Raw genomic sequence first — 20,026 nt, forward strand, 5'->3', positions numbered from 1 at the left:
TGAGCAAAATCTGACAAGAGGTTTCGTGAATATGGCGTTCGAAATCCTGGTAATTTCATGACTAACAATTCGAAATGAAATGTTACATTAAAATGTGGAATAACAATTTAAAATTATATAACATCACATGAAAATTACATATGGATAGTGCCACCTGAAATATTCAAAAAGAATATCGAAAGAAAATTAACCAAATCCAACAGAGTTGAGATTTTGCTTGTAGCTATCCATTTTCCAATAACAATAAATAAATTCTGGATTTATATCGCGTCTCAAGAACAATAGAAAATGCACCAACTTGAAAAATTAAGGCATTATGTCGGAAAAATATCCAATATTTCCGTAACAACTGATCAGACTGTGTTAAAATTTAGTTTGCATATTAATAAAAACAATCACTTACAAGTTCATGTGAATTTGAAAAGGCATGACGAACGCTCAAGGGCTTATATTGTTGGTTAACCAAAAAGAAAACCCCTCTTGACAAAATTTCAGTCAATGACGTGAACGAACAATTTTTTTAACTCCCTGCAATTATACTCAAAAATTTGAAAAAACAGTCCTTTCTCCAAACGATATTCTATGGTTCATCAAAAAAAAATCATTGTTGGGTAGATCAAAATTTAATAATTACAGAATTTTGGTCGAAATGGCATTTCGCAGTTTCAAAAAAACAAGCTCATTTCCTTTTGAGCACTAGTTCCCTGAACAGATCCGTTCTATCATGTTGTCAAAACTTCTGAATTTTCTAATTTTGAGCCGGTAATGGTCTCAATGATAAGGTTCAATATGGCAGTTCGAAATTGGGTGATTCTCTTCATTTCAAAACTTCGTATTCGATAGAGATTAAAATTTGCATTTGGGTGCAAAATAAGAATTTCAAGCGTCAGCTCCATAGAAAATACAAGAATAATAACAGAAAAAAAAAATATATTACCGTCACCAGAGAACCGAAGATATTGAGATTTTGGGATTAGATATGAAATAACAATTTTAAGCTTCTTGCAAAATTCTCAAGGTAATAAGATCATCAGACCCTAGAATGTTCGAAAAGAATATTACCCAATTCCTATTTTCATTGAATTATAATACTATCCATCATTAATAATTCTTCATACAAGAATTTGCTTTAACCGAAATAAGTGTCTGACAAATACACTAGGGGAATAAAGGAAAGGATCAAAATAAAATTCGAAATTTTCTGCGGTTTTTCAAATGGCTGTATTTTCGATAACAATGCTCGTGTATCAATTTGAAAGAAAGCTTTTTGAAGCTTGAAGTTTATAGTTAAGAGGTCTCATGATGAAAAAAGTTTTCAAGCAGCGTGTACCGTTCAATCCTAATGAATGCAGTATCTAAAATTTCTGCCAATTTTTTTCAGTTTTTATTTTTGGCCTACAGACTTGGAAATTTTTTTCCAATTTAACCACTATATGGATGAGATAATTGTTCATTCAGCTTCAATATCCTTTTTTCAAAATTTCGATACGAGCATTTCTCTCTGAAATATCGAACTTTGAATTGAAAAGGACCTTTTTGTTTTTAACCATCAATATCTCACCAATCAATGTTTGCACAGAAAATTTAGGGGATGTTTTGAAATCTTGAATGAATTCTTTACAAGAAGTAGCTATGGTATTTTCGGAAAAAAATTTTCTTCGTTCTCTACATTAATTTGAAAAGTTGATAAAAAAGGGCTTTTGGAGGCTTTTTGGATAATCAAGCGCTGAATTGAAAATATCGAAAAAGCTATCAATGTTGAGTATGCGTTTTACAGTTCAATATCACCACAAAAATCCCAGAGAATTTAAATTCAATCCATGGAGCGGTTTTTTGTTCCATTCGATCCAATTTTCAAAAAATTTAAGGATCACGATTTTCGATTCAAATGTTCATAATCTCCAACAACAACAGATGAAAAAATCAAATATTTTTTGTCAAATTGAGATACGATACGACCATTGTTATCGAGAATACAGCCATCTGAAAAAACGCTAGAAATTTCGAATTTTATTTTGATCCTTTAATTTTTTTCCACTAGTATATTTGTTAGTGAATAAATATTGGAAGCAATTTAATGAATATCTCAGTTCAATCCTAGTTGTGAAATTCTGATCTGAAATGAGAATCTGCAATCCTTTTAACTCATCAACTTGTAAAAAGCTTGAAAGCGTTCAAATGTGAATTCAGTTCGCAATTAAGCATGACGGTCTCAGAATCGTTAGACCAGCCAGAAGTGGTAAATATATCTTCTGCTATTTGATCAAAGGATAGATCAAAAGGAACAGACTGCCGTTATAAATTAAGTTGAGTGGAACCATGAAATAATTTATTAGATTGTAGGTATATGTAATTTATGTTTTGTCATATTAAAAAATTAGATCCTATGGTCATGCTATTTTTTCAGTATATTAGTCGTTAGTTGGCGTTGCTCATCATCGGAAAGAAATTTTTCAGGTGGAATCTAATATCTCTAGTATAATTTAGAAGAAATTAATTGATGGTAGCTACACTTCATCAAGAGGCAGGAGGGCCGCTTTATCGGCCCCTTATTTTGCCATGTGTAATTTTTGCATTCGTCATCGGTATACACTTACCCGTTGTTTTCGTCACAAAATTTCAATACTTTAGTTATCAAAGGACTGAACTGAGTAATTCGCATCGGAAAATTGTCTAGGCTGTGTTATACAATTTATTGTGTTTCATTCAAATTTTATTTTTTTTTGTGCATATATCAGTTTCGAATTGATTATATCTAAACGGTGTTCCTAAATTGGAGGTACAAATGAATATGACAGATTTCTCGGATCATTTTAGGAAAAAAAGTCCTATAATATGAGTCCGCAAACGCTTTGTTTTTGAGATACCGGTGTTTAACTTCAAGTTTTTTTTTCTCATTGTACCTTATTTAACTTGAATTGGTATAGATATTCCAGTATGAAGTTTTCATCTTGTGATATGCTTATTTTGTATGCAAATCTACAGGGTGATATTTTTTCTGGAAGTGTACCCGCTTATTTCCTCCAGAACTATTTCTTGTTGAAGCACTGGTACTTTAGAAAAAAGTAAAATGAAAATCTGGTCTAGGACTACACTTTTCGGTTTGTTGTAGTTTTGTCATATCTGTTATCGATTTCGAGAAAAAAAGGGAGTCATGACCCCCTTTAGACTCCTCTTTGGGACCGCGCTTGCTCTCATTTTCCTCTGTAGCTCTGTAATTCAGGAACAAACTTCGTTTTGATCCAGGGTACGCCCTTGATTCCCTCTGAAATTTGTGTAGTAGGTACGTATTAGAAAGTGTAAGATACATAGAATGAAAAGATCAAAATATGTTGTTTATTATTATTTTTTAAAATATGTATATCAAATTGAATTTTTAGTCTAAAAAATACAAGCAGTCAGTGGCGTACTTATTTTCTTAACATTGTTGGCTTTGGTACCCACTGAGACGCCACTATCTATCTAGATAGAGCTAAATAAGAGCCTTATTACTTCGAATAGCTATACCAAATTTTAACCAAATCGGTTCAAGAATATGCTTTTTTATAAATACGATTTTTTTTAAACGACCTAGGGAATCAGCCTCTGAATTCGCCTGGTAGAGTTACCTGTATATTTACCGAATAGTTTCGAGCCCCTAGATTATAAGTGCCAAACTTCCAAATGAAATGTTCAAAATTTATAACTGAGGGTATGAATCTGCAATGAAAAAAAACATGCCAATTGGTGTTCCACAATGCTTCACAAAAGCTGAAATTTCTACGAATCTCATAAATACCTACTACCACTATGTACAGTGTGTCCCGAATTCGATGCTCACTGAAAGCATCTCAAGAACTATAACACTTGGAGAAAAAATCTTCAAGGACCCTCGATCTCTTTTCTCAATATAATAAGATAACCAAAAGCAGAGCATATATATTTTTGATTTGTTCTCGAGTCGTGGGTATTTCTGTTCTAAAAATTCTAAAACCTTTTTTTTTAATAACAAAATAAATACCTACTGACATCATATTATTCGAGACCTAATGGAATAGGTACTTAAAATATTCGCGCTGTCAACTCAGATTAATTTTTGTTAAAAATCGCTTCATTATTTCAGTTTATGAGAAGTACACCTTTCAATATTCTACATAATTTCTCACCAATTAGACGATTAAATTTAATTTCGTGATTATAAATGGGATTGCAAAGAAGAAAAGATCTACATTTCTCTTGCGAATTTCATCAAAAGTTTGGAAAGCTCAGAAGAGATTAATTATGTAAATATCTTCCAACTTTTCCTCGAAAAAGACATTCCAATGAATTTCAGAATCACGCTGATCCTCGCCCATTTATATACATATTATATATTCTTATATAACGAAATTTCTGGTTCAAATTTGCATTTCATGAAATTAGTTTATCACGGTATTGTCTTTGCAACAAAAACTTTAGAATAAATATTTTGGATTATCTAGTTAGGATGATTAACGGCTATTCTGGTGGAGATTGCCAATAATTGAAAGAATTTCAAACTTTGTTCTAATTTTGAGCATGGTCGCGTCATAAGAACCATAGAAAATAAAAAAGAATTACCCAATATTTCTGTTACAACAAATACTTCCGCGTTGAAATTATGCGTGTCTACATAATAACAATTTCAATGAATCATTTAAATGATTCAAACAGAATATCAAAGGTTTATATAAACAAATATTTTCGAAAAAATTGTACGGAGAAGACAAAGAGGCTTTCTTTTTTCCTCCGACCGAATGAACAATCATAAAGTATAATTTGACACTTCGAAGGATGTATTTTGTGTTGCCTGACAGAAAATGATTCTTTCTTTCTTTATTATAAAGGGTGTTTTTTTTCGAGGTTATAACTTTAATATGGCATTCCCGTTCAAGATGGTGAACGATTTAACAGCTGTCAAGTGATTTATTCTCAGTTTGGTTTGGCAATTCATCATGAATAGACTCACGCCTGAACAACGCTTGCAAATAGTGCAATTTTATTTCGAAAATAATGGTTCTGTGCGGAATACGTATCGCGCACTACGTCCATTTTATCGTTGACAAAATCGTCCATCAGAGCAGTTAATTCGATTAACCATGCCGCATTTGGAGTGAAGCTAATCCTCAAGTGTATGTCGAAACACCGTTACATCCAGAAAAACTGACTGTTTGGTGCGCTTTATGGACTGGTGGAATCATTGGTCCGTACTTCTTCAAAAACGATGATGATGTTCAGAACGTTACAGTCAATGGTGATCGGTATAGAGCCATGATTAATAACTTTTTCATTCCTGAATTGAACAACCATGATGTCCAGGAGCTGTGATTCCAACAAGACGGCGCAACATGTCACACAGCTCGTGCTACAATCGATTTATTGAAAGACACCTTTGGTGACCGCCTATTTCATGTTTTGGACCTGTGAATTGGCCTCCAAGATCTTGTGATTTAACACCGGTAGACTACTTTATGTGGGGCTATGTAAAGTCATTGGTCTATGCGGATAAGCCACAAACCCTTGACCATTTGGAAGACAACATTCGCCGTGTTATTGCCGATATACGGCCACAAATGTTGGAAAAAGTCATCGAAAATTGGACGTTCAGATTGGACTACATCCGAGCCAGCCGTGGCGGTCATATGCCAGAAATCATATTTAAAATGTGATGCCACAAGATTATCTGGAGGATAAATAAAGTTCATGACAATCGAATAATCCTTCGTTGTTTTATTGCAATTTAAAGTTCTACAGCTCTAAAAAAACACCCATTATAAGGATTATTGATATGATGCAAAATCATTTAGAAACCCGTTGATTTCTGTTAATTGAGAGAATGAACTATCGAACACATAGTTGCCCAGGTTTCTCGAAATCGAGTCATAAAGGAAAAAGAAGTTTACAGAGAATAATTTACACCACGCGTGCGGAGCCGGGGCGGGCGGCTAGCAGGGCGGAAAACGAGCGATGATGCATGTTGAAAAATGGAAAATAGACTTTCATTTTTATGTGAATTTGGTACTGTGCTCCACACCCCTCTTAAAGAAATCCTAAATCCGCCCCTGTCAGCTAGTGACTAAATAAATCACTCATCATATATATATATATATTAATAGTTTTGTGATCTCCAAGGGTGCAATAGGCTCATTAATTAGGTAACGAGCGCTGAAAAGCTCCTGACACCAACTTAATGCTTTCGTTATAAAATATAGCAACGCATATTTTCGGATTTTAGATATAATTAATTAATTAATTATTAGATATTGTTCTGAATTTTGCGATAAATTAATTTTTTTAATGATTTTCCCACTCAAAATTAGATATCGTGTTTTCGGTTAAGAGAATATATATGGCATATATGGACTTTTAAGATCGCTTCAAAAAAAAAATACACAGCAAAATTCTACTCTTGACAATTCGCGACTAAACGCTCATCATATTAAGTTGATTGAAAAAACTGTTTTAGAAATATGAAGTTGAACAAATATTATCATATAATAAATGGCCTAGCTAATACTATGCATCCTTCATAAATTTCTTGGGGTTGATGTCCCTCATATATCATTTCTACTGATCATGAATACAATTTTATAAACAGAAATAATATCCAGTTTCAGATTCTTCGGATTCTCCTCTACATGAAGGTAAAAAAAAACCTAGAAGGAATAGAACAACCTTTACAACTGCACAATTGACGGCTTTAGAAAAAGTATTCGAAAAAACTCATTATCCTGATGCGTTTGTGAGAGAAGATCTTGCAAATAAAGTCAGTTTGACAGAAGCTAGAGTCCAGGTAAATAAAAAATATAACAACAGATATCTAATATATCGATAACATAAATTGAATTTTCAAATGTCTCTCTAGTTGCTATAACTTATTTTTTCGGTTCTCAATTGTTAATTTTCTCATATTCAAACCGCTAATCTAACTTCGTTTCAAAGTCAACAAATTTTTCAGGTATGGTTCCAGAATAGAAGAGCAAAATTCCGACGCAACGAGAGGAGCTTATGTTTACAACAGACTTCGAATAACTCAAAGTCCCCCAAGATTCAATCACCACCATATCGCCTTGAAGAAACAGAGAAAAATATTTTTCGATCATCGACTATACCACCACACATTAACAACAGTGAAATACAATACGTCCTACCCTGGAAATGCTCCCAATATCAACCGGATTTCTACACCACCAGCTTCAGTAATTCCCAAACTTGTGGTTTTATCCAAGCACCAACTTTCAAGTATTGCACCAACGATTTACAGACTAATAGTTTATGCAACAGGTTTGAAATGAATGGACTCAGATACAGACATCCTGATTTTGGGTTATAACAGATTGTACATACTTCTTAAGAATGTCATTAGGATTTATTGCATATAAGTTATTTGATTTATAAGAGAATGTATAAAAATATATAATCATATATCAGTTTACATATAGAAATATAATCACACCCTATACAGAGGTGTTATCCAGCTTATCAGTCATAGTGCAACAAGTATAGTCAAAATCAAAGAGTAACAAACTTAGATAGAGGGAGTATACGCAATTTTCACATGTCCCCAACATCGTTTTATTACGTTGTCGGATTGTGATATATTTTCAAATCCACAATTTTACTATATCATTATATTAATGTATATTATATTGAATGAAATATATTTATTTGAGTGAGTCTCAATTAAATATGCAAATTTAAATATTTGGAATCCGATATTTTTCCTAATTGTCGAATTTATAGTATGCAGAATATTTATTATTTTCTTAATCTACCTGCTGTAATCTAAGGTTTGGCAACTATTGCTCTCCTAGTGTCATCCGTTGTTTCACGTCGTTTTGCACGCTTGAAGTTTGTGTTTTCTGAATTTCTGATATATTCAGGAATTCATCTCAATATATTTTGAGTTTATATAAAACGTTGATTATCTATGGAACATAAAAAGTGGGTTCATCGTCGAGAAACTCGCTAATTGAGTGAAATATTGTATCGCGCGCTTCATGTCAAATTTGATAGTTCATGTTGAGGACAAAATTTGCTTTCTGAAAATGACATATGCTCCCTCTATCAATGTTCATTACTCAAAACTAAAATATTTGTTCAATAAATGTCAGTTGTAATAAAGATACAGGGTGTTGAAAATAAATATAATTTTAGAAAAATTATAATTAATTAAAAACAGATAAAGATATTAAATCCAAAATTGAAAATTATACAAACATTTTCAGAGGTGAGAAATCGTTTCTACATAATCGGTGAGGAATTATTTTTTACCATACTGAGTTCACATAAAGGAGATATTCTTTTTGAATAAGAAAAAACATATTTTCAGTCAAAATCGATATCTCAAGCTTTTTGTTAAATGTTTCTATTTGAAATTTAATTCCATTTGAGTAATGAGTGCACATCTAATCAATGTCTGAAAAACATGCATTTCTCAATATATGCTATGATTGACATTAAAATAATAAATTAACTATTCAAAAATTATTTTAGTTTTCCGAAAATAATGTTTCATTTTCAACAAGACTATCATTGAATAAATCTCCTTATTTTGATTTCTAGTACCTCTGTTGCACTATGAGCATAGCCGCCAAGTTCTGGGGAATTTGTCTTACATTACCATACATATGTCGGCAGTTTTTGTGGTTGATAACGCACGAGCAATTAAATTTCCTTAGTGGATAGAATGTTGGAACTTTCAACAAGATGAAATCAATTATCTTATAATTCGTGATGATGCGACTTTTCATCGAAAAAATCACTCCACAATTCAAAAGACCGCAAGTTTTTAGTCAATTGTCTAGTTAAGGCACAAAAATCTTCAAATTAACTAAGGTTGACCTCTAAATAAGATAGCAGGTTAACTTCAAACATTTATATTCTATAAATTCCATCAAGTATTGGCTCTGAAGAAGCTATCTTTTATTGGCCTTCATATTGTATTTGAAATTGCTTCAAGCCAGTTCAATGTTATCATCAAAGCTTAGAACTTTTGAGTGTTCCAGAGTAAGATATCTTATAAGAGAAATTCATCTGCAGTCTATATGAATTATAGTAACCATATAGAAAATTTTTTTGGACACAACAATTCAAGATTTCGGTGTAAAATGCCTCTTAATTGATAATAAAAGTCAATATTAAAAAGTGAATTGTATTTACATTTGAACAATCCAAAACATACAATCTTAAAAAATATCAAATAAATAAAGCGAAAAAAAATTATCAATATGTACAAACTTACAGTACAAAATCAGTGTCTAACAATATATTCAAATCAAGTTAATATATGAAAATATAATACAAACAACCTTCAGGACAAAATTCATCATAAATATATAATTTCCTCTGATAGTGAATATAAAATATTTCAAGACTGATTGTTTCAAACTTATGTTCATTACCAGTAAAATACAATATAATAATGTTATACTCTCTATGTACTCTTATTTACAGAATTACTGAAATATTTCAGGGAATCTACATCTTCAGTCACTTTATTCATATATTACTTAACTAATGAGGATATTAATACAAGGTCCATAACGAAAAATACTTGATTTCATTAATTTTTTTTAATCTAAAATTATTGAACATACTTTCAAATTCAGAAAGAAATTTATACCTGATTTATGTAAACAATCATCCATATTGTATGTGGAATAGGTAATATGATAAAACAAAGTACTTTCACTGAAATATCAGATTCATTAATAAAATTAAAATCAGTGCTAATTTTTTTGATGAAAACTGGGCTATTTAAACCTACTATCTGTCAAATGAAATACAAGATAGAAGATACAAAAAATAAAATTTAAGTTTCATCAAATCTTTTAAGATCAGGATATGTGATGTAAGTAAAACATTTTTTATATATATACAAAATTGAATATCCCAAGAGGAAAGATTTATGTGTATTTTTTTCAAAACCCATCATCTCTTTTCCTCCATTAGCATAACTCAGGTTTCCTTATCACATTCTTCCAAAAATTTTATTATTTTTTCTGTGGTTTTTATAGCACAAACGCTTGAAGCTTCAGTCTGAAACAAAAAAGTTATATTAATTTTTTGAAATATTCTTGTGGAAAATATACTTTGAAAAATTCACTTACTGATGCAGTCATTTTCATAAAATTGAAGAATTTTTTCAGGATGTCCACCATATCTTCAAAATTATTGCCCTTCAAAAAGTGTCGCACATTATTCTGGTACACTTCATTTTGCATGATCAAGAAACCAATCAACATAACAATATAAGATGCTAGGAATGTAAACTCCATATGAGTACCAGCTTTTTGAAGCACTGCAAGAAATTAAAAGAATATAAGTCAAATCAAATTTAAATTTGAAAATAATTATTTACATTTTGCCACTGTCTCTTCAATAAATTCTTCATTACTCTTGTACTGTGTCTTTTCATTCTCTGTGTCTTTCTCTCCGTCGAGAATAGCATTTGTTCTCTTTTCTGCTATTTTTGCACACCCTTCCCAGTGATAAAATTGTTTTATCAAAGCTTCAACTGCACTTTCTTCCCCTAAAAAAAAACATTGAGAAATACATTTGTTTTCATTAGAAAAGACAAATAATTAAAATAATATCTTCCTATGTACTTACGGGAGTAAATACTTTCAGACTGAGGAGGTGCTTTTGCTTCAAGGAGTAACTTTTGATTAGCTTCATTATCCTGTATCAAGTTGATCAAAAACATAAGTACCTATAAAAAATATGTATATAAGAGATTGAGAAACCCAGAAAGAATGTATTCTTATATCTTGATATTTTTAAAGAAAGTCTAAATATCAAAAAAATTTAGATACATAAAAATGTATCCTGTAGAAAAAAAAAACACTTACCAAAACACCTAATTCAAACTTTTTTTGCTCAGGTATGTAAAGGGGCACCTGAAGAAGTAAATGCAAACTTGTATCTATAATTCCATTCCGAGCTCCAATCAAGCATCCTCCTATGGCTGAAATAAAATGAATAAATAATTATATTTAAGGAAACTGATAAATAAATAACTATATTTAAGGCAATTGACCCAAGTCCTTCAGCTCCAGCTAAAATAAATTGAATATATTCCAGTATAAACTACCAATGATACTTCCAAAAGAAAATACAGAAATTTTAAGGAGATCTATACATCTATTGAAGCAGTGGATCAATCCTACTACAATGAATGTATCAGAAAATTATCGCAAATAATGTAAAAAAAAAACAAGAAAGCTTCTTTTGAGGTCCTTACATAAAATCCCAAAAAATTACGCATTATAACTATTATAAGAAAATACTTGAAAAATATCACTTACACCTAGGATTGAAATGATGGGTCAAATTGATGAACAACTTCAAAGTTACAAGCAGTGCTTCTCTGATAATAGTGCCAGTTGATTCTTTGTCACTTATATCTGTTACTGGATATAAAGGAATTTCTCTATCACAAAGTTTATATAAATTTACTAAAGTATCCAGCATTACCCCATCACTGTATTTCAACAGATACATTTGATTTTCTTCATTATTATGAGTTACCTAAAAAAATTGTTATGAATGAAAACATACCACATTTCTTGGGTCGGCAGAATAAAGCACAGTTTTCATATATGCCGTAATATATTATTTTTTAGACTCATTCATTGAATAAATCAAGTCCTTACTTATACTCAACTTTCATATTATTATTACATCAGATGTTTGTTGTGAGAATCGTTAAAGGATGGATTGTGAAGGTTTTATTTTTTAATCCGAAATTTTACTTAGAAATTAACTTGGCCTATATTTTGCAGGCAAATACCAAAGTATATATAGTTACAGTTTTAACATATGTGCTTCAGTCTGCCGATCTGAGTATTCACGACTGAAATCATGCCCATTCAAATAGTTTATCAACAAACATGTAGGTTTTAAAACATTAAATCTCATTGCATTTCTGTACTCCACAGAACTATGGAGGTTACCGAACAGAACAATTCAAGAAAATTCCCAAAATCGAATATTAGAAAATGTATAAAATCAGGGGTAGATCCATCATTTCACAGAATGATTATTTTCTTAGTACTTTGATGAAAATTAATTAATTAACTTAGGATTATAAAAAAATTCATGAAGAGTTCTGAGTACAACGCAATCAGAATAATAACTTAAGATTCTTTTATGCATGTCTTTAAAGTTGATTACTCCCAAAATATATTTCAATTTGAAATAATCTAATTGTATTTATGTGAAACAAATACAACTTACATTTTCCAAAACCCTCAAACATCTATCTATTTTTCTTAATTTGTCCAAAAGAACATCTGTCCATGACACTACATAATCTGAAACTTGACGACAACATTCACATATTGTTTTCATTATGTGTTCTAATCCCCCTAGTTCCCTGAGTTCTTCTTTAAACCATTCACCAGCCCGTTTGGAAGTTAAACTAAGTAGAGTTTCCATAGCTAATTGGCCAACCTAAATAGGAAAATTATATTATTCACATATATGATAGAATGAAAAAAAATTGTCTCCATAAAAAAATCTTTGTAATTTTGGTTTGAGACATTGCATCTTCATATACAACATTATTTTGTAGAGATAAATCTATGAAAAAATGCTCATAATTATTAAATCATCTTACTGTTATCATGTCTAAATTCAAATGCATAGCATGTCCCTGGCTCTGGATTTCTGCACATAGTTCTCTTACTCGTTGTTTATTCTTTTCTAGTTGACTTGAACTTAATCCACTCACATCTAGAGCTTGCTGATAACTAACATCTGAATCGAGAAGATTAAGCATGAGTTCAAGGCAATCTCGATCAAGATCCATATTCAGCCGATCTTGACTCAAAACAAACATTACTGTTGCAGTACACAGACCCAAGCTCTAAAAATAAGATAAAAACAATGAGCAAACTAGCCCAACAAAAACTTGACATGTAACTTTGAGTTCATGATATATTAAATAATGTCTGTATCATTTTCAGTATTATTTTTTTTTCAACTCCTCAGTAACATTGAACAATTCTTGTGTATATTATACAACAATACACATTTTTTCAAATTTTCTTTCACACACAATGAAAAGATGGTGTCAAAAAAAATTTTTCTGATTGTTTTCATGCTGAAATGACAGAGTAAATAAATAAGTTTGCAATATTTTTTACCTGATCTTTGGTTGCATCATGAAGTGCTTTGAAAAATTTGGTAACTGTGCCATGAGCTCGCACATGCATTCTAAAAGCAGGCGCCATACATTTTGATGCCAGCGATATAGCAGAAAGACATCTTGTACTTATGGGGTTATTATCTTGTAAAGTATCCAATATATATTCAACATCATCATTGAACTCTTGAAACTCTCCGATTTCTTGTATTTGATGGGCTTTTTTCACATTCTTCACTCTGGTATACTGTAAAAAAGATTTGGGTAATTTTGAAAATCTCTTTTAAGGATAAGCCAATAAGATAATGAAAAAACTGGGCCAGAACCTGGGCATCTTTGAGTTTTGTAGAAATTTTGAAAATAGGCTCTAAACAAAAAATTACTAGGAATTGACTATTTGACAAATTCTACTAATTCTCTCAAATTATTTAGTTATGTTTTTTGAGCACATAAGCAAGGTTATCTTCATGAAAATTTCTCAAAAACCAACAATACAGCGTTTATATTTGATATTTCTTGCGATCCTGGACTGTCGTGACTTTTGAATGTAAAATAATAGTATTTTATATTCTATGCTTGTGACAATCTTCTATACTCTGAATATATCCGTCTGTCATTATATTCCATTCATTTCATTAAAAATTCGATATGAACTGAATTGCAATTTCTTGTGAAAGTTTGTACTCTCAAATCTCAAATCATTCATTCATTTTTAAAAGCTGCCAGACAGATAGCGGGAATTCGAACAATTCTGAAGAGCGCCACCTTACAGAACTCTAGTAAGTTTTCATCAAAGCAGCAGGTGGACTGAAAAAAGTCAAAAAGTCTGAAACAAAATCAAATCAGTGCACACACCAGGGTTTCTTAGTCTAATCACTGATAATGTCAATAAATACTATTTTTTCTTACTGTCGCCTGCCTATTGGTCAGTCAAATCAAAAATGTGTTATTCATCGGAATTTTTTTGTACAACCTCAATGGGGGAGGACCAAAGTAATTCTCTTATGCCAATAAATAATTTGAACCTAATTTTCAAGAATCAACTTTAGTAAGTAATAAATTTGATTCACCGTTATGGGCTTCAAGTTTTTTGATGCGACAATTTCGTACATTGTATTCTTGAAACGGATATTAAGTGTTAGGTAGTTTCATTTGGGAGGGGGTCATGACCCCCTTGACCCCACCCCTGGGACCGCGCTTGCTTGGTATGGTCCATATACCACCTTGGTTACAATGGTTAGTAAGTTGGTGGTCCGTATATATCATATTCCTCGGTGGCTATTTCCTCAAAGGTCATTGAGTTATCTATCTGTCACCAGAGCAACCGTACTTTTATTCTGGTTAGGTTCGGTAACCATGCCCACTCTTCTTGGCAGTTGTCATTTTAATTTTCAGATTATTGTTTTTGAATTTTTACCATAACACACTCAAATACTTTATTATTTTAATTATGAATCAAATACCCTTCTGAGTCATCAAGAACTTTCAGTTGTTTACAATTTAAAAGAGATTAAACATTTATAACCTCCAAAATTTGTCAAAGAAAAATTATGTTGACCAATGACAATTGTCGTATATACGAAGCAGGTTAGAAAACCACTAGTAACCGCTCTGAAATTCTCGACGATATACGGACCATACCCTTTATGAAGGCACACTTAAAAAATGAATTTTTCAGTGTTTTGATAATAGATAAGAAATATATACTCACTACTTTATCACTTTTCACATCTTCAGTATCCGGGGATTTACTTTCATCAGTTTTCTCCTTAACTGTCAGATCATCAAATGAAAATTCATCGAGTATCACATTGTTCGCAGTACTTTCCTGGGTTTTTGGTGTTCCATCTTTATCATCACTCCATTTATGCTTATACAAGGCCCTTCTTTTTTTTGTACCATCAGATACAAGAGCTCTGCTCTTGAAAATACTACCCTTTTTCTTAGATATAACCAATTTAACTGGAGGCTCAGAAGATTCATTGCTATTATTAGAATTTTCGGGAGGCACAGGGGTAGCTTTATATACAGTTTTTTCAATTACATCACCTTTTTCTAGAGGCTTTTCTGAATCTGGCATAGTGCTATTGCTATTACTATCAGAATCACTAAGCCAGTCTTTAGATATGGCTGAAGCATGGTTAGGCTTAGTTTCTTCTTGAGCTGGAATCTCAACAGGAACGTTAATTTCTTCTAATGATGTGTAATTATTATTTTCAGGTTCCAGAATATCCATTTCTGGACTATCATTTTTGTCTTGCATTTGCTCCAATATTTCAGCTTCTTCTACTACTGAAAAAATAATATAAAATGAAAATTAAAAATGTAACCCTGCAATTGAATGAAACATAATGTTTACATTGTGAGTTTTGATTATGTAAACAAACGTTGCACAATATTTGGTATTGTTTATTATTTATTTTCAATAGGAAACTCAATGCTTGGAACAAAAACTATCCTAATAAGACTGAATATTTGTTGGGAATACAATTTATATCAGTAGAATTAATCACAGAACTTATTTTTTTTTAACTGAATTATAACTTAAAAAATTGAATTCAAATTTCTTTGAATAGATTTTGAATATTACATCACTAAATTGGAATTGAACCTGAAACTATTTTGTGGATACTCTAGCCAAGATAGTTTTCAAGCAAAATTATTATTGTCAAAAAAAGATGTATCAGTTCCAATGAAGACTTTTTTGCTTTAGTAAAAAAAAGTACAGTATAACTTCAGTAGTCCGGGCAGATATCGTCCTGGTACCTGCCCGGATTATTGAGGCGTCCGGATTACTGGAGGGATTTTAATTTATGAAATAAAGCAACTTATAAATTATCAAAATAAGGTTTATTAATCAAGTCACAAAAAAATATTATTTTCTAATAAAATAAAACAAAACAGAACAAAACTCCTAAGTACATGTAACACGTTATGTAAAAATGTACATGTAACACATTATGTAAATATGTACATGTAATTATAATAATGTATACATATTATGTATGTATGCAAAATGAAATATCTTCTACTTTTTTGAAAAATACATATCAATTTTAGTTTGGACCTTTTTGGATGCATCTATATCAGTTGCCTTATCTTTAAGCCTTTTCAACAGCAATAAATCATCAAGGGAAAGATTATTCTCCTCAGTCCACCTGATAGCTAGTAAAAACGCTTCGACAGCATCTGCATGTTTCATTTTCTCCATATTTACATCACTTTCTGATTCAGAAGATTCTTTCGTATTTTCCCCTACGGCATCCTGGATGAACTCTTTTTCAGTTAAATCAATGACAAACTCGTCTTCTCCCACAGCCCATTTCGTGATGTTTTCGCTGTTTAAATTATTTTCTCGGTCAATGATCTTTAAGGACTCTGTAATTTGTTTAAAATATTTTTGACCTATTGGGCAAAGCTTCTTTTGTAGTTCTGCCAGTGGAATATTCTCGTCATCTGATTCTTCTGGTTCTGAAATATCTGGCCATAAATTTGCCCAACTTTTTTGAAGTTGTGCTCGTCCAATATTGATCAAGACTGTCCATTACATCTTTTAAAATATACTGCTTAAAACAAGTTAGCACGTCTTCATCATCATGTGAAATGATATGATTGGGAAGGCGTTTTCTATACACATTTTTTGACACTTTTTTGTTCTGGATTAAATTCTGATCCATCGGCTGTAGAACTACAGTACAATTTGGCGGCACATACATAATCCTGAAATTTGGATTAGTATTGACTTCTTCCGCAGGTGGGTGTGATGGTGCATTGTCTACTAATAGCAGAGTTGTCTACTAATTTACAGGGTTTGTTAATTCTCACTAAAAATTTCTTGACCTCCGGTATGAAAGATGTTTTGAACCATTCCATAAATAGTGGTCTCGTCATCCAACCTTTGTTTCCAACCGACATGTAACCGTTTTTACATGTATAGACAGGAAAATGCTGTTGTTTTGCATAATGAATATTTTCGCGCCCGGATTTCAGAGGCAAAATATTTAAAATGCCCGAATCACGGCACTGTCCGGAATACTGGAGTGTCCGGACTAGCGACTGTCCGAACTATCGAAGTTGTACTGTACCATCAAAAAATATTACAGTAAAGATCATAACACAAATTCAATATAGATATTTATTTTTTTCCTGTGACACTCTGTAGTCCATAATAACATTAAAAAAATACAAAAAAAAATCGTCATGAGGTATAATATTGTTCACTTGATCCAAAATTCAGTAGGTATAAAGCAAACTCAAATTACCTGAATCTTCAGTTTCCATAGAAGCATTTTCAACAATATCTTCATTTTTATCTTCTGAATGTTGTTTTCTAGTGAATTCATCTCCTTGACTTTCACTTTCTTTAATAACTGGTATACTGGAATTTAATAAATTATCATAAAGGGCTTTTCTTTCAGCTTCATACTTTTCTGCAGGAATATACTGAGGGGACAATTCCAAATCATTTTTTGGAGACATGAAAAGGGAAAATTCACCAGCTGTATCTACAGCTGTAGGACTGTCTTGTTGCATACTCCTTCTTGCAGACCTAGTTATCCGACAGTTGGGAGATCTTTGGACCTAAAAATCAAAATATTACTATGAAAACAGCAGAATAATTAGGTCAATGAAAAATTTCACTTCAATTGAGATAGAGGAATATTGATTTTACAGACAAGATATTAAAATTCAATTTCATTTGGATATGTTCTAGAATTTTAGAATTTTTTAATTCATATTTTCTCCTTTATTCTTCATAGTAGTAGTAATTACTAACCTGGGGTTGGGGTAAGTCTCTTAAGGCTCTTGGTGAGGTAGCATTTGAAGTAGAACTAGGCATAGGTGTACTTTCTGATTCTTCAGTATCGCTAAGAAGTTGAGATTTACCTCTAAATATCCTCAAAACAATTGGTGGTTTACTGTCATTGTTAGCTTTAGAATTATTTACATTAGAACTTAAAACAGTCTTATCACTATTGTGTTTAGAAGAGAAAAATTTTCTCACTGAGGTTTTAACTGGTTTTTCAATGCTATCGTTTACAGATTTTAATTTTTTAATTGGGGGATGTTCATAATCTGGATCTGAATGCCTGTTGTCATTTATAACAGATTGCTTAGATTCTGGTTGATCTGCATTCCTGCTTTTGAAAAACTTTTTGGGTTTTGGGGCACTTTCAACAGTGGGTGATTTATCTGGCTCCCTTTGTCCAAATCCTGAAATATTGATAATACTTCTAATTATGTTTGTTAAGGAATAATAGATTCAACTATATTAACATATATTAAGGGAGAGCCTACTAATAAACAAATAAGTAAGGTAAGGAGGCAATCTGATATAAATTTCAATTTTGTGTTGTATTATAATAAAGTTTATTCAGCAAAAATTAAAAAAAAAAACTGTATATAATATGAATTATCAATATTATTCACACACTGGCTTGCGCCTCAGCAATTCATGTTTACAACTGATATTGCAGAATAAATTTTTATTATTATTATTCACTATTATCTAAAGCCTGTAATACACTGTAAATAAACAAGAACTACTCCACTCTCACAAAAGGTTTTGCACTGTAGAAAATATTTAATATAACTCACCATTAGCAGTTCGAATTGAAGTGAATGATGTTATTCCCCATTTACCAACAGTAGCAGCAGATCTTGCAGCAGAGGGCTTATTACTGTTTTCTTTGAATATATTATCAAAGTGAAAACTAGCATGGGAGTGAGCCCCCCGACGATATTTACCATAACCTCTGGACATTATATTTAAGATATTCAATTAAATTTCGACCATATTCCTCCGCATTTTTGATAATTATTGCATTGACAGCAGATAAACAGTTAACTTGTCATTCGGAATTCACACAAGATATTCGAACTTTGTCTTTAATTAATTCTTCTTCAAATTTCTAAACGTCTCATGATGAACCACTTCGCCATTTTTCTCAAATAATACAGTTTATCACCAAAATATTAACCTCAAATCGAAAGTTTTATTTTTCTAATACATCAGGTTTACTGTTTTGAAAATATTTTTCGAAAAAAATCATAAAAATTAAAATTTTTCTATGTCAAATGCGTTCTTCAATAAAAACACTTTCATGAAAACAACGTACGATATGGCAGATTTGCTTTCTGTAACATTAACTATTTTCTGCGACTCCACAGAATGCGCAGAAGAAGAAAAGATCAGCAACCATAGACCATAATGGTAATGTTCTATTTCAGAAACCAGGCACATTTCTGCGAGTGTTGTGTTTATTCAGAGATAACAGGTTATGTTACTGTCTGGTCTGGACCTTAGAACAATATTCTAAGGTCTGGAGTCTGGACAGTGGACATAGATAAGGGGTCCGTTTGTATTTATCCATATGTCTGGCACTATAGAAATATATTATAATTATATTATATTTGTGTCTGGCTCTAGTTATTATTTATTATTGGTTAAACTACCGAGTACCAGTAACAGTGAGTTTCATTTGTAAAGAAGATTTCTCACGGAAAACGAGACTTTACTTTCAATTAATTACTTAACACGATGCGGTTAGCAGTTGTAAATTCTCGGATCTCGCTAAAACGTTGACAAAGCTTGAAATTGGTATTTTAAATATATATTGTGCAAAATCTCCTCCCGATTCTACCTACTCAACCCTTAATTATTACCCAAAAAATTTAGAAACAATTGTTACTGATGGATGAGTCTACCCTTTTTTTTCAAAAGGATTGAGAAAACAAGCAAATAATCATAATCATTAGGTCATAAGCTAACACTAAGTTATTTCGACAACAATATGCTCTAATAAAATATTGATGTGGAAAAAGAAACAGTGAGTTAAAATTGAAATTATTTTTATTTTTAACTATATGTATATTGTC

The 20,026-nt window shown here is 31.5% G+C and overlaps 2 protein-coding genes across 5 annotated transcripts in view; one reads left to right on the forward strand and one right to left on the reverse strand.

Moving 5' to 3' along the window:
- The window catches only part of LOC123674615 (paired mesoderm homeobox protein 2-like), a 97,506-nt gene extending 89,880 nt beyond the window's left edge, over positions 1-7,626 (forward strand). For 2 of the 3 annotated variants that reach the window (XM_045609549.1, XM_045609548.1), the window contains 2 exons: positions 6,609-6,790; positions 6,956-7,626. In XM_045609549.1, the coding sequence (XP_045465505.1) occupies positions 6,609-6,790; positions 6,956-7,330 (557 nt within the window). In that variant the 3' untranslated portion in view covers positions 7,331-7,626. The remainder of the gene's footprint in view (positions 1-6,608; positions 6,791-6,955) is intronic. The other variant, XM_045609547.1, reaches the window with a different exon arrangement.
- A 1,511-nt stretch (positions 7,627-9,137) lies between these two features.
- Positions 9,138-19,293, reverse strand: LOC123674617 (protein wings apart-like). Of its 2 annotated transcripts, none has more exons than XM_045609552.1 (13): positions 18,746-19,293; positions 17,925-18,361; positions 17,410-17,728; positions 14,859-15,436; positions 13,149-13,394; positions 12,620-12,868; positions 12,238-12,453; positions 11,307-11,529; positions 10,851-10,966; positions 10,612-10,711; positions 10,361-10,531; positions 10,110-10,300; positions 9,138-10,038 (listed from the first exon to the last, which is right to left on the reverse strand). In XM_045609552.1, the coding sequence occupies exons 1-13, from the start codon at positions 18,909-18,911 to the stop codon at positions 9,958-9,960; spliced, it is 3,093 nt and encodes a 1,030-aa protein (XP_045465508.1). In that variant the 5' UTR covers positions 18,912-19,293; the 3' UTR covers positions 9,138-9,957. The 2 variants fall into 2 exon arrangements, with proteins under 2 accessions (XP_045465508.1, XP_045465507.1); XM_045609551.1 differs by having other exon boundaries at positions 14,859-15,439; positions 18,746-19,292.
- Positions 19,294-20,026: the final 733 nt, after the last annotated feature.

The sequence above is a fragment of the Harmonia axyridis genome, chromosome 3 (assembly GCF_914767665.1).
Source record: "Harmonia axyridis chromosome 3, icHarAxyr1.1, whole genome shotgun sequence".
NCBI lineage: Eukaryota > Metazoa > Arthropoda > Insecta > Coleoptera > Coccinellidae > Harmonia > Harmonia axyridis.

Bases quoted from the DNA above. Each gene is read 5' to 3' on its own strand.
- LOC123674617 (XM_045609551.1), bottom strand. From the start codon at position 18,911: ATGTCCAGAGGTTATGGTAAATATCGTCGGGGGGCTCACTCCCATGCT. The intron at 10,967-11,306 runs GTAAGTGATATT...ATTTTATTTCAG, and splicing joins CCATCATTTCAATCCTAGGT to CCATAGGAGGATGCTTGATT. The intron at 10,039-10,109 runs GTAAGTGAATTT...TTTTTGTTTCAG, and splicing joins TTATGAAAATGACTGCATCA to ACTGAAGCTTCAAGCGTTTG.